Source organism: Indicator indicator, chromosome 23 (genome assembly GCF_027791375.1).
Source record: "Indicator indicator isolate 239-I01 chromosome 23, UM_Iind_1.1, whole genome shotgun sequence".
In the NCBI taxonomy this organism is placed as follows: domain Eukaryota; kingdom Metazoa; phylum Chordata; class Aves; order Piciformes; family Indicatoridae; genus Indicator; species Indicator indicator.
The window spans coordinates 989,779-1,008,243 of NC_072032.1; the positions used below are offsets into that span (position 1 = coordinate 989,779).

The 18,465-nt window shown below is 56.4% G+C and overlaps 1 protein-coding gene across 1 annotated transcript; it reads left to right on the forward strand.

The window, feature by feature from the left end:
* The first annotated feature begins 3,228 nt into the window (after positions 1–3,228).
* LOC128974718 (histamine H2 receptor-like) lies at positions 3,229–13,594 on the forward strand. Its single transcript, XM_054391414.1, has 4 exons — positions 3,229–3,736; positions 8,232–8,520; positions 10,343–10,519; positions 12,925–13,594. The coding sequence occupies exons 1-4, from the start codon at positions 3,229–3,231 to the stop codon at positions 13,592–13,594; spliced, it is 1,644 nt and encodes a 547-aa protein (XP_054247389.1).
* Positions 13,595–18,465: the final 4,871 nt, after the last annotated feature.

The window sequence follows — 18,465 nt, forward strand, 5'->3', positions numbered from 1 at the left end:
GAAACGACTTATATGCCACATATCTCACAATCTTGTCTGTCATGCAAGAAATGGCCCATCTGTAGACAATTGCACCGATAATAGATGAAATAGAATGACTCAGAATCCAAAACAGCTTCATTTTGCTTCCTAATCTGAGCAGAAATAAATCACAAGCAATCGAGGCCCACGTTGGGCGCCAAAAATAAAAAGTGTGTCGGTGTGAGCTGAAATTCCGCCCCCACCGACAATAACCAGGCTAGCTCAGTCTGGAAGCAAATGAAAAGCTGTATTTACAAGCAGAGTCTAAAATCTACAATGAAATGCAATGAATATGTACAAATATACAAAATTCACAACATTCATAAATATATACAATCAACAAAAAAAAAAGCACAATCGATCTCCCTTTGCTTTCCCCCAAGGGGACCCTCCCAAAGGGGCCTCCCTCTCCCAGGAGCTTCCCCCCCAGACCCCCCTGGACAGAGAAGCAGAGTTAGTTAAGCAGAAAGTTGTTAACTTAGCTGCCAAGGTCAGTGTGTTATCTTCAGCCAGAAGAGAAGAAGAAACAGCAGCCAGACAGCTCAGCAACTGCCCCCACTGCCGAACGCAGAATGTGCAGAGTGCCTACTTTGTTTTGGGTAATAGTTCTTAAACATTTCTATCTATCCAATGGAAGTGTTTAGAACAATCGTTATTTTGCTTTCTTACACCCAATAGTGACTTAGTTACATTCTTTCACTTTCTCTGTTCTGAACTTTGCAAGGAAAAATTAAAAAGACAGTTTCAAACCATCACAAGCTGATAAGACAGAAGCATGGGATCCATCCAGAGGGACCTGGACAGGCTGGAGAGGTGGCTGAGGAGAAGCTCATGAGGTTCAGTAAGGCAAAGTATAAGGTCCTGCACCTACATTGGGGCAATCCTTGATGAGAATCCAGGCTGGGGGATGATGATGTTGAGAGCAGCCCTGCAGAGAAGGACTTGGGGGTGCTGGGGAGGGACTGTTCAGAAGGGCTTGGAGTGATAGGATGAGGAGAAGTGGTCTGAAACTGGAGCAGGGGACATTTAGTTTGGACATCAGGGGGGAGTTCTGCACAGTGAGGGTGGTGAGGCACTGGAACAGGCTGCCCAGGGATGTGATCCCTGGAGACATTCAAGCTCAGCCTGGATGTGCCCTGGGCAGCCTGCTGTAGCTGGAGGTGTCCCTGCTGCCTGCAGGGGGTTGGACAAGATGTCCTTGGAGGGTCCCTTCCAAGCTGATGCCTTCTGTGACCCAGTCTGTGAATTTACAGCACTTTTGATTTGTCATTCCCTGTGCACTTGGCCAACCTCCCTGTGTGCTGGGGTGAGGGTGTGCCCTGCCAGCATCCTCACTGCCAAAGCCTTGACATCCAAACCCCTCATATGTTTCCTCATATCCTTCCACGTGGCAACAGAACACATTGCCTTGAGCCCCTGCCCCCTTCCCAGGGCATTTAGCCATGCTTCCCAAGCCAGTACCAAGCATTCCCAAGTATTCTACACCCTGTACCCTGGGATTTGGCAGTGGAAGGAGGTTTCTGTGTTCTACCTTTGGCTGTCTCTCAGTGCCTGCAAGAACACAGCTCTGCTGCTCTGCAGATTTTCTGAGACCAAGTGCTTTTGATATGCAAAAGACTCTGGAATGTACATTTCCTGTGACTCTCCCTGTTTCCAAGATCAGAACATCAGTTCATTAGTCCAAGAGGATGGCATTCAACAAGTCCAAGTGCCAGGTGCTGCACTTTGGCCACAACAACCCCAAGCAGTGCTACAGGCTGGGAACACAGTAGCTGAAGAGCAGCCAGGCAGAGAGGGACCTGGGGGTGCTGGGTGACAGCAGCTGAACAGGAGCCAGCAGTGTGCCCAGGTGGCCAAGAAGGCCAATGGCATCCTGGCCTGGATCAGCAATAGTGTGGCCAGCAGGAGCAGGGAAGTCATCCTGCCCTGTGCTCAGCACTGGTTAGGTCACACCTTGAGTGCTGTGTCCAGTTCTGGGCTCCTCAGTTCAAGAAAGATGTTGAGATACTGGAAGGTGTCCAGAGAAGGGCAACGAAGCTGGGGAGGGGTCTGGAGCACAGCCCTGTGAGGAGAGGCTGAGGGAGCTGGGGGTGTTTAACCTGGAGAAGAGGAGGCTCAGGGCAGACCTCATTGCTCTCTACAACTACCTGAAGGGAGGTTGTAGCCAGGTGGGGGTTGGTCTGGAATGTGCTGCCCAGGGAGGTGGTGGAGTGACCATCCCTGGAGGTGTTTAAAACAAGCCTGGATGAGGCACTCAGTGCCATGGTCTGGTTGATTAGGATGTGGCTGTGAGCAACCTCCTCTAGTGTGAGATGTCCCTGCCCATGGCAGGAGGGTTGGAACTGGATGGTCCTTGAGGTCCCTTCCAACCCTGACAAGTCTGTGATTCTATGATCTCACCAATGTTAGTGTTAACAGATGACCCAAGGCCTGGGACTCTGCCACAGGAGGAAAGGCTGAGAGATCTTCGGGATCTTTGGGGTTTGTTCAGCCTGCAGAAGGCTTGGGGGAAATCTTCTCACCACATTTCAGGATCTAGAGGGTGGCATTCCAGTTGGACACAAGAGGAAAGCTTTTCACAATGAGGACAACCAACCACTGGAATAATCTCCTGGGGAAGTGGTGAAGTCTTCAGGGTTGGATGTTTTTAAGATTTGTCTGGACAGAATCACAGAATCCTGGGCTGGGTTCTTCTCAGTGATGGCCAGTGGTAGAGAACACAGAAGGTTTCACTTCAACTTAAGGAGAAACTTCTTTACTTTGAAGGTGACAGGGCACCAGGGAGGATGTGGAGTCTCCTTCTCTGGAGCCTTTCAAGACCTGCCTGGGCATCTTCCTGTGCAACCTAATCTAAGTGAACCTGACTTAGCGGGGGGGGTAGACTGCATGGTCTGCAGAGGTCTCTTCAAACCCCCACCATCCTGGGATTCTATGATTATCCCAGCAAGGTGGGGTTAGAAGGGAGCTCTGGAGTTCATCCAGTCCAAACCACCTGCTCCAGCAGGGCACCCACCGTGGGCTGCCCAGGATCCCAATGTCCAGCTAGGTTTGGTATCTCTCCAGAGAAGGAGACTCCACAGCCTCTCTGTGCTCCAGGCTCCAGCAGTGCTCCAGCATCCTCACAGTGGAGAAGTTTCTCCTCCTGTTTCTCCTCCTTTTGCCCAGAAAACTGGACCAGGTGATGCTTGAGGACGCTTCCCACCCGGCATGCTGTGGCTCTGCAATTCCTCCCAAAGGCTGCGGGGCTTTCGCATTTTGGTTCGGTTTAGGACCAAAGCAGCCCTTGGCAACCCTGCTGAACGCCCCTCTGGCTGTGCCCTCGCCGCGCCCGGGAGGGACCAGTCCGAGGGCAGGAAAAAAGCCCTCAAAACACGGGAACCGAAGGGCGAAACGGAGCGGAGCCGCGCCGCGGCCGGCAGCGGGGGCGGAGCAAGGCCGGCAGGGGCGGAGCGGGGCGGGCAGGGGCGGAGCAAGGCCCGTAGGGGCGGAGCAAGGCCGGTAGGGGCGGAGCAAGGCCGGCAGGGGCGGAGCTGGGCGGAGGGAGGAGCAGGGGTCCCTCCCGGTGCTTCCCCAGGCCGTGAGCCTCGTGGGAGGCGGCAGCTGCAGACGTTCTCGGTAAGTGCCGCCGCCGGGTCCCTCTCCTGCTCTCTGCGGGTTTTGCGGCTCCAGCCGCGGGCTCCCCGCTCGCCCCCACCAGTCGAGGACTCCCTTCGCAGTGGGTTCTCCCCATCCACGTCCCGGGCACCCTGGCCAAAGGACCCCCAAACCCTGCGCCGGGCTCCTCCTGCTGTTTCCCCACCCCCGATATAAAGCCCCTTGCTGGGCAGGCGCCCGCAGCCTCCTCCCGAGCGGTGTCCACTTGCTCCGGGCTGGGGAATGCGCTCTCCCTCAGCACCTCTGAGGTTTTCTCCCTCGATGATGGAGGTTTCTCCTCCACTCTCCCGAGGTTTAGGGTTTTGCCTCCAAGGTTTAGGGATTTGCCGCTCGGGGTCTGGGAGTTTGCAGCTTAGGGGTTGGGGGGTTGCACCCCAGGGGTCCGAGGGTTTTGCCCTGCCCAGATGTTAGGATTTGGCACCTGTGTTTTGCACCCTGGGGATTGGTGGATCTGCTACCAAGGGATCAGGGTTTGGCACCCAGGTTCTTGCGTTCCCCTAACGCCGAGGGGCAGGCGGTGTCTGCAGCGCGGGTTTCGCTTCGCCTCCAGTTCTGCTGGGATCGGCTTCGGTGTCTCCTCGCTCCTCACAGAAGTGGTTGCAATAGATTCGGATTTGCTGGGGAAGAGCTGGGGGCACACCTGGAAGGGTTGCCCTCCTGCTGGGGGCACACCTGGAAGGGCAAAGCGTTGTGCTGTCTCGTAGGTGTGGTTTGACACATTGCAGTGGGGCAGGAGCCATCAGCCTTGCACAGCCAGGCTGGAAGCAGCTCTGTGGGCTGGGATCTGAGGGCCAACGGTGCCCCTGGTACCTTGGGCAAAGCAGCAGGCATGCAGCCCAGCCGTGCCTGCACCAGTTGGTTTTTAAGTGAAGGACTCAGTCTTTTGCTGGATTTCCAGTCCCAGGGCTGCTTAGCTGATGGAGAGGTTGTAGGAGTTGTTCTGCACTGGTTTGGGGGTGGAAAGAAGCTGTTTGTGCCCAGAGAAATGCTGTCCTTCATACGGGAAAGTCGGATGGAGGCAGGGAGGAGAGTCAGTGCCAAGGCTCTCTTGCTGCCTGGGCTCCTCAGGTACCTGGGGTACAGGTGGAAGCATCCCAAGGGATGTGCCTTCTCCTGTCTCGGCACACATCAGCCCTGCTTGCACGGCTGCACAGGTGGCTGAGCAGCTGCAGCCCTGGTCGGCAGCAGAGGGGAGGAGGGGGATGTCTAGGGGTCCTGGGGCAGGGCTGGTCCATGCTGCCATGTACTGCCTGCTGCTTGGTGTGGTGGGAGACAGAGCTTGGCAGGAAATGTATCTCCAGCTTCCATAATTACTCTAACGTGCAGTCAGCCCTGAGACTGCAGAGCTTTTTTTTTGTCCCCTCTCCTGCCATCAAAGCAAACCATTCGGTGCCGAAGTGAACCTTTTCCTTGGGATTTGTCTGCTGAGTAACTGAGGTCAAGCTCTGTGTGCTCAAGGGAAGCCTCTGAAAGGCCGGGGTTGCTTGCTCAGGCAGGCTGAGAGCAGAATCCTGCCCTTCACTTTTGGAAAGGAAGCAAAGCTGTGACTTCCAAACGGGAGCAACACAGCTGAGATCCCCTGAGCAGCTGGGATGTCCTGGGATGTTCCCACCTCCTGGTACAACTGGCTTGAGAGCTCCTAACAGCAAAGCCTGGACAAGCACTGCTAAAGACAGGCACTTCTCTGTCAGCAGTACAGCCACAGCAGCTCACAGGGGAATTCCAAAGCTCCACTATTTCAGTCCTGGTGAGGAGGGCACATCCTCTGTGTGCCAGAGATGCCAGCACAGATGCTAACGCTCTCTCATCCTCTGCTTTGCTCTGTTAACAATTCCCCAGGTGGTTGAGCAGTTGCAGTCCTGCACTGGCTGCCCAGGCAGAGGCAGAAGGGGTGAGAGACACCAAGCTTGGCTGTGTCACAGACTGACTGAGCTGCCAGGGACCTCCTTCCTGCACAGATTGCATCAGGATGGAAGGGACCCTTCAAGGGCATCTTGTCCAACCCCCTGCACTCAGCAGGGACACCTCCAGCTAGAGGAGGCTGCCCAGGGACACATCCAGGATGATCCTCAATGTCTGCAGGGACAGAGCCTCCACCATTTCCCTGGGCAGCCTGTTCCAGTGTCTCCCCAGCCTCACTGTGCACAACTTCCTCCTGATGTCCAACCTAACTCTGCCCTGCTCCACTTTCAAACCACTGCCCCTGGTCCTATCCCCACAGCCCCTTCTGAACAGTCCCTCCCCAGCCTGCCTGCAGCTCCCCTGCAGAGATTGCAATGCAGCTCTAAGGTCTGCCTGGAGCCTTCTCTTCTCCAGGCTGAACAGCCCCAACTCTCTCAGCCTGTCCCCACAGCAGAGGTTCTCCAGCCTCTGATCATCTTTGTGGCCCCCTCTGGACCCTCTTCAGCAGCTCCATGTCCTCCTTGTGCTGAGGGCCCCACAGCTGGACACAGCCCTGCAGGTGAGGTCTCCCCAGAGCAAAGCAGAGGGGCAGGATCCTCTCTCTCCATCTGTGGCCACACTGCTTTGGATGCAGCCCAGGATCCTTGGAAAGGAGCCAGGAGCAGCAGGATCCTGTGGTCTGCAGCCTGAATTAGAGTTCAGGGTTGAAACCTGAAGCATCCATCATCCCTTCTTTTTGCTGTCAGGGACATCATGGATGGCAGGTGTGGAGAGTCTTCTGTCCAGTACCTCAGCCTAGCTTTGTGCTGATGCAGAACAGTCAGACTCAGAGCTCTGCTGCTCTGCTGCTCTCTGGGTGTGAGCACATTTCTCTCCTGTCTTCCTGCATCGTTGTCTCATGCTCCTGGATGCATCCCGCATTAATCAGCCTGCTGCTGGCTGTGTGGAGCAGGCCTTCCAAGGCAGGCTGGTGGCTGACGTCCTTAAGCAGCACAGGGAGCTTGCAAAGGTGAGCTGTAAGAGCTGTGTCCTCCTCCTGCTTGGAGTTTGAGTGCAGTGTGTTGACAGCTCAGGAGCAGAGCAGTGCTGGGTAGGTGATGCTGAGTTGATTTGAGCTGCACTGGCAAAGAGTGGTGGTGAGTGGTGCCAGGGCCAGCTGGGGAGCTGTGACCTCTGGAGTCCCCCAGGGATCAGTGCTGGGTCCTGTCCTGTTCAACATCTTCATCAATGACATTGGTGAGGGGACAGACAGACAGACAGAGTCTGCTCAGCAAGTTTGCTGATGACACCAAACTAGGAGGCTTGGCTGAGACACCTGAAGGCTGTGAGGCCATTCAGAGACTTGGACAGACTGAGAGCTGGGCAGAGGAACCAAATGAGGTTCAACAGGGATGAGAGCAGAGTCCTGCAGCTGGGCAGGAAGAATAAACTGCAGCAGGACAGGTTGGGAGGGGATTTGCTGGAGAGCAGCCCCAGGGAGAAGGAGCTGGGAGTGCTGGTGGGCAGCAAGTTCTGCATGGCACAGCAATGTGCCCTGGGGGCCAAGAAGGCCAAGGGGGTCCTGGGGGGCATTCAGAGGAGTGTGGCCAGCAGAGCCAGGGAGGTTCTCCTCCCCCTCTGCTCAGCCCTGCTGAGACCTCCCCTGGAATATTGCATCCAGGTCTGGGCTCCCCAGTTCAGGAGGGACAGGGATCTGCTGGAGAGAGTCCAAGGGAGGGCTCCAAGGGTGCTGAAGGGACTGGAGCACTGCCTGGGGAGGAGAGGCTGAGAGCCCTGGGGCTGTTTAGTCTGGAGAGGAGAAGGCTGAGAGGGATGTGATCAATGTCTATCAATAGCTGAGGGCTGGGGATCAGGAGGGAGGGGACAGGGACAGGCTCTGCTCAGTTGTGCCCTGGGATAGGACAAGGGGCAGTGGATGGAAACTGCAGCACAGGAGGTTCCACCTCAACATGAGGAGGAACTTCTTGAGTGTGAGGGTCCCAGAGCCCTGGAGCAGGCTGCCCAGAGAGGTTGTGGAGTCTCCTGCCTGGAGGTGTTCAAGGCCAGGCTGGAGGAGGCCTTGAGTAACCTGTGCTGCTGGGAGGTGTCCCTGCCCATGGCAGGGGTTGGAGCTCGTTGAGCTTTCAGGTCCCTTCCAACACCATAGATTGACTCTGTGAATCTCTGCATGCAGCCAGCCTGGGCAAGCAGCCTCAGCTGGCCTGGGGGGACAGGGATGACAAGGAGAACACAGAATCACAGAATGGGTTGGCTTGGAAGGCACCTCCAAGGCTGTCTGGTTCCATCCCCCATGCCCTGAGGACCTGCTGCCTTACTGGGATTCAGTTGAGCTGAGTGGGATTTAGCTTGCAGTCTCCTGCCTGCCCTCTGTCTGCCTCTTGCTGGTTTGGTGTCACACTTCAGCTGCATTTTTGTTCATAGGAGGCCTTGTCCTTGCCATGGAGGACTTCACAAGTGCTGCACCTCCGTCCTCACCCTCAGGAGCTCAGAGCCTTCTAATGGAGCCATGAGCAGAGCACAGTGATGGCACAGCAGGGTGTGTAGCTTCTCCCTTCAAGTAAATGAAGCCTCCTCAGGAGTGCTGAGCTTCCCTTCCCTTCCCAGCCCAGCCAGCCCTGTGCTGATTTATTCCCTTTCACCTTCTCCTCTTGCAGCTTCTAGCAGTGGGAAGATGCTGGTGGACAAAAATGAATCTTGGTTGTCTAATTTCTCCTCTGCTGCTTCATCCTTTGTGAAGGGAGGTGACAGCCTGGCAGGAGTGGGCCTTCAGGAGGTGGTGGTTGGGCTGCTGCTGGCTCTCATTGACCTGCTCACCCTGCTGGGGAACACTGTGGTCTTCCTCTGCCCCGTGGTGGAGAAGAGGCTGCGCACAGTCACCTACATGTTCATCATGTCCTTAGCCATGGCAGACCTCCTGGTGGCTTGTCTGGTCATGCCCTTCAGGTAAGGAGTGCCTCTGCCAGCTTAGCTCAGGCAGCAGTGCCTCTGCAGTGCCACTTCTGCCCCCTGGGCAGCTGTTCCTTCAGCAGGGCTGGCTGGAGGGTAAGAGACCCACACAGAGTTCCAGGCTGGCAGGGACCCCAGGATCCTCTGCTCCAAGCTTTCCAGGTGATGGTGCAGCTGAAATGAGCTGCCCAGCACCCTGGCAAGCTGAGGCTGCAAACTGTCCCATGCAGGGGATCCACTGCTGCCCTTGGGAGCTGATCCCAGTGTCTGGCTGTGCTCAGGGGCAAACATTTCCCTCTGGAGTGCAATGGGAATGTCCCCAGCAGTCCCTTGTCCCCATCCCCCCTTGGCTTTGCCATGGCACTCCTTGTACCAAGGGAGTCTCCATCCCCCTGGTAGCCACCCTTGATGTGCTGGTCCATGGTGCTGAGGTCTGTCCTGAGCCTTCTCCTCTCCAGGCTGAGCACCCTCAGCTCTCTGAGCCTCTCCTCACCTGGCAGGGCTGCCAGCCTCTGACCATTCTCTGGCCCTTCTGTGGGCCCTCTCCAGCCTGTCCACAGCTTTTCTTGTACTGTGGACCAATGCTCCACAAGATGATCAGAGGCTGGAGAACCTCCCCTATGGGGACAGGCTGGGAGAGTTGGGGCTGTTCAGCCTGGAGAAGAGAAGGCTCCAGGGAGACCTTAGAGCAGCTTCCAGTAGCTGAAGGGGGCTACAAGAAAGCTCAGGAGGTTCACCCTCTACCAGCCCAGGTTGCTCAAGGCCTCATCCAGCCTGACCTTGAACATCTCCAGGGAGGAGGCAGCCACAACCTCCCTGGGCAGCCTGTTCCAGTGTCTCACCACCCTCACTGTCAAGAATTTCTTCCTCATCTCCATTCTCCACCTGCCCTCTTCCAGCTTCAATTCATTGTCCCTCATCCTGTCACTCCCAGCCCTTGTCCAAAGTCCCTCTCCAGGGCCTGTGGGGACAGGACCAGGGGCAATGGTTTGAAAGTGGAGCAGGGCAGAGTTAGGTTGGACATCAGGAGGAAGTTGTGCCCAGGGAGGCTGGGGAGACACTGGAACAGGCTGCTCTAGTTGGAGGTGTCCCTGCTGAGAGGGAAAGAGCCATGAACCCTTTCCCTGTGTGTGCTGTGGGATCCTCCATACTGCTCTTGTGGAGGTCACCAGGGTGTTGGGGTCAGGTTGTGCTGCTGATTAATAAGGAGACCTCCTGGCTCTCTGCAGCTCCCTGAGAGGAGGTTGCTGCCAGGTGGGGGTTGGTCTCTTCTCCCAAGGAACAAGTGATAAGACAAGAGGAAATGGCCTCAAGTTGCCCCAGGGGAGGGTTAGGTTGGACATCAGAAGAAACTTCTTCACTGGAAGGGTTCTCACAGCCTGGCACAGGCTGCCCAGGTTGGTGGCTGAATCTCCATCCCTGGAGGTGTTTCCCAGAGGCAGAGCTGTGGTGCTGAGGGCCATGGCTTAGCCCCAGCCTGGGCAGAGTTAGGGAAGGGTTGGGCCAGATGCTCTGAAAGGCCTTTTCCAACCAAGACCATTCCATCATTTGATGATGCTGAGCTGGGGGAGCTTTGAGGAGCAGAAACCCTCTTCCAAGGCACCTGCTTAAGGCAAGAAGCAGAGGATTGGCCTTCAGCCACAGCTCCCCTGGGGGTTGTTGCCTTGGGTTGCACTTTGGGGATGAACCCTTCCTGACTGAGCTGCATGCCCAGCTTTGGGCCCCACATTTGAAACCAGGTCATGAGCTCAGGGGAGTCTTGAAGAAATGCTGGGGACAAGTGCCTCTGGCTTTGACCTCTGCCTGTCCTCTCCTGCAGCATCATCTATGAGGTGACAGGGATGTGGCTGTTTGGGAGGCTCTTCTGCAAAGTCTGGATCTCCTTTGATGTCATGTTCTGCACTGCATCCATTGTCACCTTGTGCTTCATCAGCTTGGACAGGTACTGCTCCGTGGTGACTCCCTACCACTATTCCAGGAGGATGTCTCGAGGCAGGTGAGTGTAGCTGCTCCTCCCTGGGGCCCTCCACAGTGCCCCTGGGCTGTGGTCTCATTGACTCAGGACCTAATCAGTCCAGGTTTTCACTTTCTACATTGTCTCAGGACCTAATCAGTCCAGGTTTGCACTTTCTACATCGACTCAGGACCTAATCAGTCCAGGTTTGCACTTTCTACATCGACTCAGGACCTAATCAGTCCAGGTTTGCACTTTCTGCATTGACTCAGGACCTAATGAATTGGTGCCCCAAAGCAGAGTGATGTGGCCAAAGGACTTTCACAACATTTCATACCTCACAGAGGTTTTTTGGGGTGGTGTAGGAGAAAAGGAGCATGCAGCTGAGGTGGTGTGATGGTGCTTCTGGGAAAGCAGGTTTGGAGCTAAGGATGGGCTGCAGAATGGGGGAGAAACCAGCTTGAGACTGGAGATGAGGAAGAAATTCTTTGCAGTGAGGGTGGTGAGACACTGGAACAGGTTGCCCAGGGAGGTTGTGGCTGCCTCCTCTCTGGAGGTGTTGAAGGCCAGGCTGGATGAGAACTTGAGCAAGCTGGGCTGGTGGGAGGTTGGAACTCGATGATGGTTGAGGTCCCTTCCAACCCAACCCATTCTCTGGTTCTATGAACTTCTGCTCTTTGCAGGCATTTAATGAGAATTTGCCCCAGGCCTAGGGAAATGACACCCAGAAGCAGCCAGGCAGCAGTGGTTGTCTTCCTCCTCTCAGCCTCACAAAGTCTTCTGAAGTTCTGTTGAGGGGAAAAGGCAGAGAAATCAGGAGGAGCTGCTAAGCTCCTGCCAGAGCTTCATGTGAGACACTGAAATGAGGGCTGCAGGGCTGAGGAGGTTGTCTGGGGTTGGGCAGGGAGGATGCTGCAGCTGTGGGGTGCTTGCCAGGGTGGGTTCAGGCCCTTTTGGGGGTGTCCTACCCACTGCAGCTCTTGCTGTGTCCAAGCTGGGGAGTGCTGGCAATGGCCACAGTGAGGAGGGGGTAGGCTGCAGGGCATGGGGTTCAGTGGTGCTGAGCTGCTGCAGTCTGCCAGCTCCCACCCCTGGGCTCCTCAGAGGATAATGGACAGATACTGAAGCTGCAGCCAAGGCTTGAGTGGGTGGGGTTGGAAGGGACCTTGGAGATCATCCAGTTCCAACCCCCTGCCACGGGCAGGGACACCTCCCACCAGCCCAGGTTGCTCAAGGCCTCATCCAGCCTGGCCTTCAACACTTGCAGGCTTGGAGCCTCCACAGCTTCTTTGGGCAGCCTGCTCAATGCCTTAGCACAGGGAAGAATTTCTCCCTTGTGTCTAATCTCAACCTCCTCTCTCCCAGTTTAAAGCACTCCCTTGGCCACAGGCTCATGGGATGTCAGGGGTTGGAAGGGACCTCTAGAGATCTTCCAGTCCAACCCCCTGCCAGAGCAGGACCAGAGAATCCAGCACAGGTCACACAGGAACACATCCAGACAGGGCTGCAAAGGCTCCAGAGAAGGAGACTCCACAACCTCCCTGGGCAGCCTGCTCCAGGGCTCTGGGACCCTCACACTCAAGAAGTTCCTCCTCATGTTGAGGTGGAACCTCCTGGGCTGCAGTTTCCATCTATTGCCTATCCCAGGGCACAACTGAGCAGAGCCTGTCCCTGTCCCCTCCCTCCTGACCCCCAGCCCTCAGCTATTGATAGACATTGATCAGATCCCTCTCAGCCTTCTCCTCTCCAGACTGAACAGCCCCAGGGCTCTCAGCCTCTCCTCCCCAGGCAGTGATCCAGGCCCTTCAGCATCCTTGGAGCCCTCCCTTGGACTCTCTCCAGCAGATCCCTGTCCCTCCAGAACTGGAGAGCCCAGACCTGGTCCTGTCACTTCACTCCCTGGAGATATTCCCTCCTCATCTTTCCTGGGAGCTCCCTTTTGACGTCCTGGCAGGCTGCTATGAGGAAAAAAACACCTACAGAGCCCTGCCTGCTGTGCTTTCAAATAGCACCAAAAGTGCTGGGTGGAAGCTCTCCTCCTGTTCTCAGGCAGCTCTGAGCAGGCTGAGCCCAGCCCTGGGCAGCCCTCAGGCTGAGCCCAGAGCCACTTCCCCAGGGACTGCCTGGCCCCTGCTGGGCCAAGCTGTGCTGTCTCACACAGGTTGCCCTGGGGACTGAGTGGCACTGGATGTTCTCAACACAGAATCAAGCAGGTTGGAAAAGACCTCAGAGGTCATCAAGTCCAACCTGTTACCTAATCCCTAACACCTCCTGATAACTAAACCCCGGCTCCAAGTGCCACATCCAAGCTCTTTTTGGACTCCCCCAGGGACAGTGACTCCACCACCTCCCTGGGCAGCATGTTCCTTGGCCAATCACTCTTTCTGGGAAGAACTTTCTCCTCACCTTGAGCGCAGTCACTCAGTCCCTGCTCTGCCCTTCTGCAGGTGCATCCTGATGACCTGCACGGTCTGGGTCTACTCCTCCCTCATCTCCTTCCTTCCAGTCATGCAGGGCTGGAACGAGATCCCGGGGGTGGCCTTGGAGGTGGGCCGGGAGTGCATCTTTGTCACCAACTGGGTGTTTGCCCTGGTGGCCTCTGGCCTGGCCTTCTTCCTGCCCTCGCTGCTGATGTGCACGATGTACTTCTTCATCTACCGCGCCTCGCGCCTCAAGGCCACCCGCGTCGTGTCGCAGGCCCTGGGCGTGCACTACCACCCCGCCAGCCGGCGCCAGAACCACCTGCAGCTGGAGCACAAGGCCACCAGGACCATCAGCATCCTCATCTCGGCCTTCGTGCTCTGCTGGCTGCCCTACTTCGTGCTCAACGTCTGGCTGGCCGCGCGCGGTGCCGCTGGCGCCCTGCTGGCCGACGCCTTCAAGGTCATCACCTGGCTGGGGTACTGCAACTCCACCATCAATCCCCTGCTCTACGCCTTCCTCAATAGGGACTTCCAGCGGGCCCTCAAGAAGCTGCTGGGCTGCAGGCACAGGTCTCAGGTGGACATCGGAGCAGATGTGGTCTCCATAGCCACCTTCTCCAAGACTGCTCCAGACCTCGACTACAGCCTTGCAGTGCCAGCACCCAACGGCCTCCTGAAGGGCAAACCCAAGTGAGGGAGACCCCCAGCCAGATGTGGGGGGAAGTGCAGAAGGTTCCAGCTGCTGGGGGCTGGTGCAGAAGGTTCCAGCTGCTGGGGTGGAGGTGCTGAACCTTCCAGCTGCTGGGGGCTGGTGCAGAAGGTTCCAGCTGCTGGAGTGGAGGTGCAGAACCTTCCAGCGGCTGGGGGGTGGTGCAGAACCTTCCAGCTGCTGGGGGCTGGTGCAGAAGGTTCCAGCTGCTGGGGGGTGGTGCAGAAGGTTCCAGCTGCTGGGGGGTGGTGCAGAACCTTCCAGCTGCTGGGGGGTGGTACAGAACCTTCCAGCTGCTGGGATGGAGGTACAGAAGGTTCCAGCTGCTGGGGGGTGGTGCAGAACCTTCCAGCTGCTGGGGGCTGATGCAGAAGGTTCCAGCTGCTGGGGTGGAGGTGCAGAACCTTCCAGCTGCTGGGGGGGGTGGGGTGGTGCAGAACCTTCCAGCTGCTGGGGGGGGTGGGGTGGTGCAGAACCTTCCAGCTGCTGGGGGGGGTGGGGTGGTGCAGAACCTTCCAGCTGCTGGAGGGGTGGTGCAGAAGGTTCCAGCTGCTGGGGGGGGGGGCGGTGCAGAAGGTTTCAGCTGCTGGGGGGGTGGTACAGAACCTTCCAGCTGCTGGAGGGGTGGTGCAGAACGTTCCAGCTGCTGGAGGGGTGGTGCAGAAGGTTCCAGCTGCTGGGGTGGAGGTGCAGAAGGTTCCAGAGCACATCCTACTGGAGAAACCCTGGGAGAAAAGCAGGGCAAGGAGGGGCTGGAATGTCACAGCTGGGGGCATGTGGCACAGATGTCTCTTCATCTCCAGCCTTACAAAGGAGGAATTTGGATGTGGCCGAGAAGAAAGGGCCTCAGGTTGCACCAGGGGAGGCTTGGGTTGGATGTTAGGAAGAAATTCTTGCCTGGAGGGGTTGTGAGGCACTGGAACAGGCTGCCCAGGGAGGTAGTTGAATGACCATCCCTGGAGGCATTTGTAAGGTGCTTGGGTGTGGTGCTGAGGGATGTGGTTCACTGGTGACTTGAGCTGTGCTGGACTGATGGTTGGACTTGAGGATGTTAAAGTTCTCTTCCAAGCAGAATGATTCAATGACTCAAGGGTTCTGTGTTTCAGGGGCAGTTCCACTGGGCTCATTCCTTCCTGAGTCATTATGTTTCCAGTGAGCATCTCCTTAGACAAATTGAGTCTTCATGCTCAGTGCTGTGAACTCAGCCTTCTGTGTGTCCTGCTGAGCTACACCATGAGTTGGGAGAGTGTTGAAGCCCCTCTGGCTCTCACCTTGCAGCTGGCATGACAAACCTGGCCAAGGTCAGGAACTGCTCCTGTGTCAGGCTGGGTGTGGGGGCTGGGGAGATGTGGTCAGACAGCAGAGGTCACTTGGTCACAGAGGCACCACTCTGCTGTCTGGCTCAGGGGTCAGAGGATGGTTTGGGTTGGCCTTCCAGTACCTGAAGGGGCTCCAGGAGAGCTGGGGAGGGACTTTGGGCAAGGGGTGGGAGTGACAGGAGGAGAGGGAATGTATTGAAGCTTGAGGAGGGCAGACTGAGACTGGGAATGAGGAAGAAACTCTTGAGAGTGAGGGTGGTGAGACTCTGGTACAGGTTGCCCAGGGAGGCTGTGGATGTCTCCTCCCTGGAGGTGTTCAAGGCCAGGCTGGATGAGGCCTTGAGCAGCCTGGGCTGGTAGGAGGTGTCCCTGCCCATGGCAGGGGGTTGGAACGGGATGATCTTTGAGGTCCCTTCCAACCCAACCCCTTCTGTGACTCTGTGCTCCCTGACCACCTCAAGGATGTCTCATCAAAAGTAATCTCTTCTAAGTGCTAGGAAGAGACTTCTCCACACCATCAGCTCAGTCTTTGTGCTCTGCTGGCTGCCCTGCTTCCTGCTGCCAACCCAACCCCTTCTGGGATGAACTCTTTTGGGTTTTCCAGTTTGTAAATTGTTGTGGGGAAATATCTTCTGGTTCTGACCCCGATTGGTTCAGAGCCTTCAGTGGCTTCTGTTAAGTTTCCTTCTTAGCTCAGGAAGGGCCTCTCCTGTGAGACAGCCCCAGGAGATGAGCAGGATTTGCTGCAGCTTGGTGCAGGGGGAAGAGATGGGGCTCCAGGTGACCAAGCCCAGCCAAAGAGATGTGAAGAGGAATTACTGAGGGTCTGTTTTGCACTGGGGTGTCCATACCTTGGTACTGTGAGGGCAGCCAGAGAGCCCTGCTGGGACACAGAGCCATAAACAATGCCATTGACCATTCCCCTCATGGGGAAGAATTTCTTCTTAATGTCTCATCTCAATCCAGCTTCTCCCAGCTCAAAGCCATTGTCCCTCATCCTGTCACTCCTAGCCCTTGTCAAAATTCCCTCCCCAGCTCTCCTGGAGCTCCTTCAGGTACTGGAAGCTGCTCTAAGGTCTCTCTGGAGCCTTCTCTTCTCCAGGCTGAGCAGCCCCAACTCTCCCAGCCTGTCCCCACAGGGGAGGTTCTCCAGCCCTCTGAGCATCTTTGTGGCCTCCTCTGGACCCTCTCCAACAGTTTCATATCCTTCTTGTGCTGGGGGCTCCAGCACTGAACAAAGACCCCAGGTGGGGTCTCATAAGGGCAGAGGGGCAGAATCCCCTCTCTGGCTGCTGCTCACACTTCAGATGCAGCCCAGGACACAGTTTGCTTCTGTCCTGCCAGTTGTCATTGCTGGCTCAGGTTAAGCTTCTCACCCAGTACCCCCAAGTTCTTCTCCTCACCACTGCTCTCTGCCCATTCCCTACCCAGCCTGGGTTTGTGCTTGGGATTGCCCTGACCCAGCTGCAGGACCTTGCCCTTGGCCTTGCTGAACTTCATGAGGTTGGCTTGGGCTCAGCTCTGCAGCCTGTCCAGGTCCCTCTGGATGGATCCCTTCCCTCCAGCCTGTTGCCCACACCACACAACCTGCTGCCACGTTCCCTTTTCCTCCAGGCAGCACCTCCCAGGCAGCAAACTCACCTCTGCATCAAGAGCTGCACAGCAAGAGCTGCAGCACAGCAGCAGGAGGGGCCTAGCAGAGACCTGCAGAGCTGCTGCAGCTGCCCTGGGGGCAGGCTGTGAACAGAAGCGAAGACACCTGAGGGCCTGGGTTTGTTTTTATAAATAAAACAAAAAAAGAGGTTTATTAAATCATTTTTAGACTTGAAAGAAGTCACAATAATTTCAGTGCACTCAACAGTGACAGCAAGTGCCTTCTGTACACCACCAACCCAAAAGGATTGAGCCTGGCTTGTATAAATAAAAATCACCTTGTGGGCAGGGGTAGGAACAGGGGAAGGGACAGGGGCAGGAGAAGGACAGAAGGGGCAGGAGAAGGGCAGTAGAAGGAGAAAGGGCAGGAGAAGGACAGGAGTAAGCGGCAGGGGTAGGAGCAGGGGAAGGAGAAGGGGAAGGGGCAGGGTAGGAGCAGGGGCAGAGGAAAGAGCAGGGACAGTGGAAAGAAGGGCAGGAGAGGGACGGGAGAAGGAGGGGGACGGGAGAAGGAGGGGGGCGGGAGAAGGAGGGGGGCGGGAGAAGGAGGGGGGCGGGAGAAGGAGGGGGGCGGGAAAAGGAGGGGGACGGGAGAAGGAGGGGGACGGGAGAAGGAGGGGGACGGGAGAAGGAGGGGGACGGGAAAAGGAGGGGGGCGGGAAAAGGAGGGGGGCGGGAAAAGGAGGGGGGCGGGAAAAGGAGGGGGGCGGGAGAAGGAGGGGGGCGGGAGAAGGAGGGGGGCGGGAAAAGGAGGGGGGCGGGAGAAGGAGGGGGGCGGGAGAAGGAGGGGGGCGGGAGAAGGAGGGGGGCGGGAGAAGGAGGGGGGCGGGAGAAGGAGGGGAACGGGAGAAGGAGGGGGACCGGAGAAGGAGGGGACGGGAGAAGGAGAGGGGCGGGAGAAGGAGAGGGGCAGGAGAGAAGGGCAGGAGGCAGGTCCAGCAGCAGAGCACTCAGGGCCCTACTGCCTGAATTTTTTTCTTTTTTTGCTTTTCCAAAGTACAAATCTAGCAGCTGACCTAGGACAGGGCTGCCTTCATTAGCTCGAAGCTGGCAGATTCCCAACATTCTCCTACATGATTTTATTTTATTTTTTAACTATGGCTCTTCCAACCACTGCCTAAAGGGAAAAAAGAAAAGGCAGAAAGCAAACCCAACCCCTTTTTAATGACCAAAACCCAAACAAAAGCTCCTGTTCCTTCTCTGGCTAAAATGCATTGCCTAAGCTATGGCAGAGTGCAGAGGGCTGGGATGGTTGGCTGTGGACAGTGACAGTTTTGCAGAGCTGTGGTATTGAGGGGTTGGAGGGTTGGTTTTTTTGCTTTAAAAATAGTGCAGATTCCAGCAGGGACAACAACAACTGAAAAAAACCCCAAAACATAAAAAAAGGAGTTGTAGCTCATTGCAAAAACCATCTTCATTTCACCAAGGGATCAGCAGAGATCCTCACCAGGCTTTAGGGACTGTAATTTGCTCTATAAAAATACAGGATTTAATTCTATTTACACCTTACAGCTCTCCCTTACCCAGCAAGCTGAACATTTACAAGCTTAAAAAATAATAATAATAATAATAAACCCCTTCTCCTAACTCCCTTTCCCCCCCCCCAAAAAAAAAAAAAAAAGACAGGAGAATGGGCACAAGCTGGGTGGGCACAGGGGCTGCACCCACCTACTGAGGAGAGGGAATGGAATGTGGCAAGTGTGGCTTCTGTTGGCTGCCAAAGCAAACCCAACTCTGTCCAACACAGCTTCTCCATCTGGCACAGCAGGAAGAGGCTTGGTGACCCAGTGCCAGGCTGGGCATCCTGCTGGGCATCCTGCAGGCCAGGCTGCTGCTGCTGCCCCAGCCCACCCAGGCTGGGCAGGCAGGGGGTGTCCAGAGCAG

Bases quoted from the DNA above. Each gene is read 5' to 3' on its own strand.
- LOC128974718 (XM_054391414.1), top strand. From the start codon at position 3,229: ATGCTGTGGCTCTGCAATTCCTCCCAAAGGCTGCGGGGCTTTCGCATT. The intron at 3,737-8,231 runs GTGGGTTCTCCC...CTCCTCTTGCAG, and splicing joins AGTCGAGGACTCCCTTCGCA to CTTCTAGCAGTGGGAAGATG. The intron at 8,521-10,342 runs GTAAGGAGTGCC...CCTCTCCTGCAG, and splicing joins TGTCTGGTCATGCCCTTCAG to CATCATCTATGAGGTGACAG.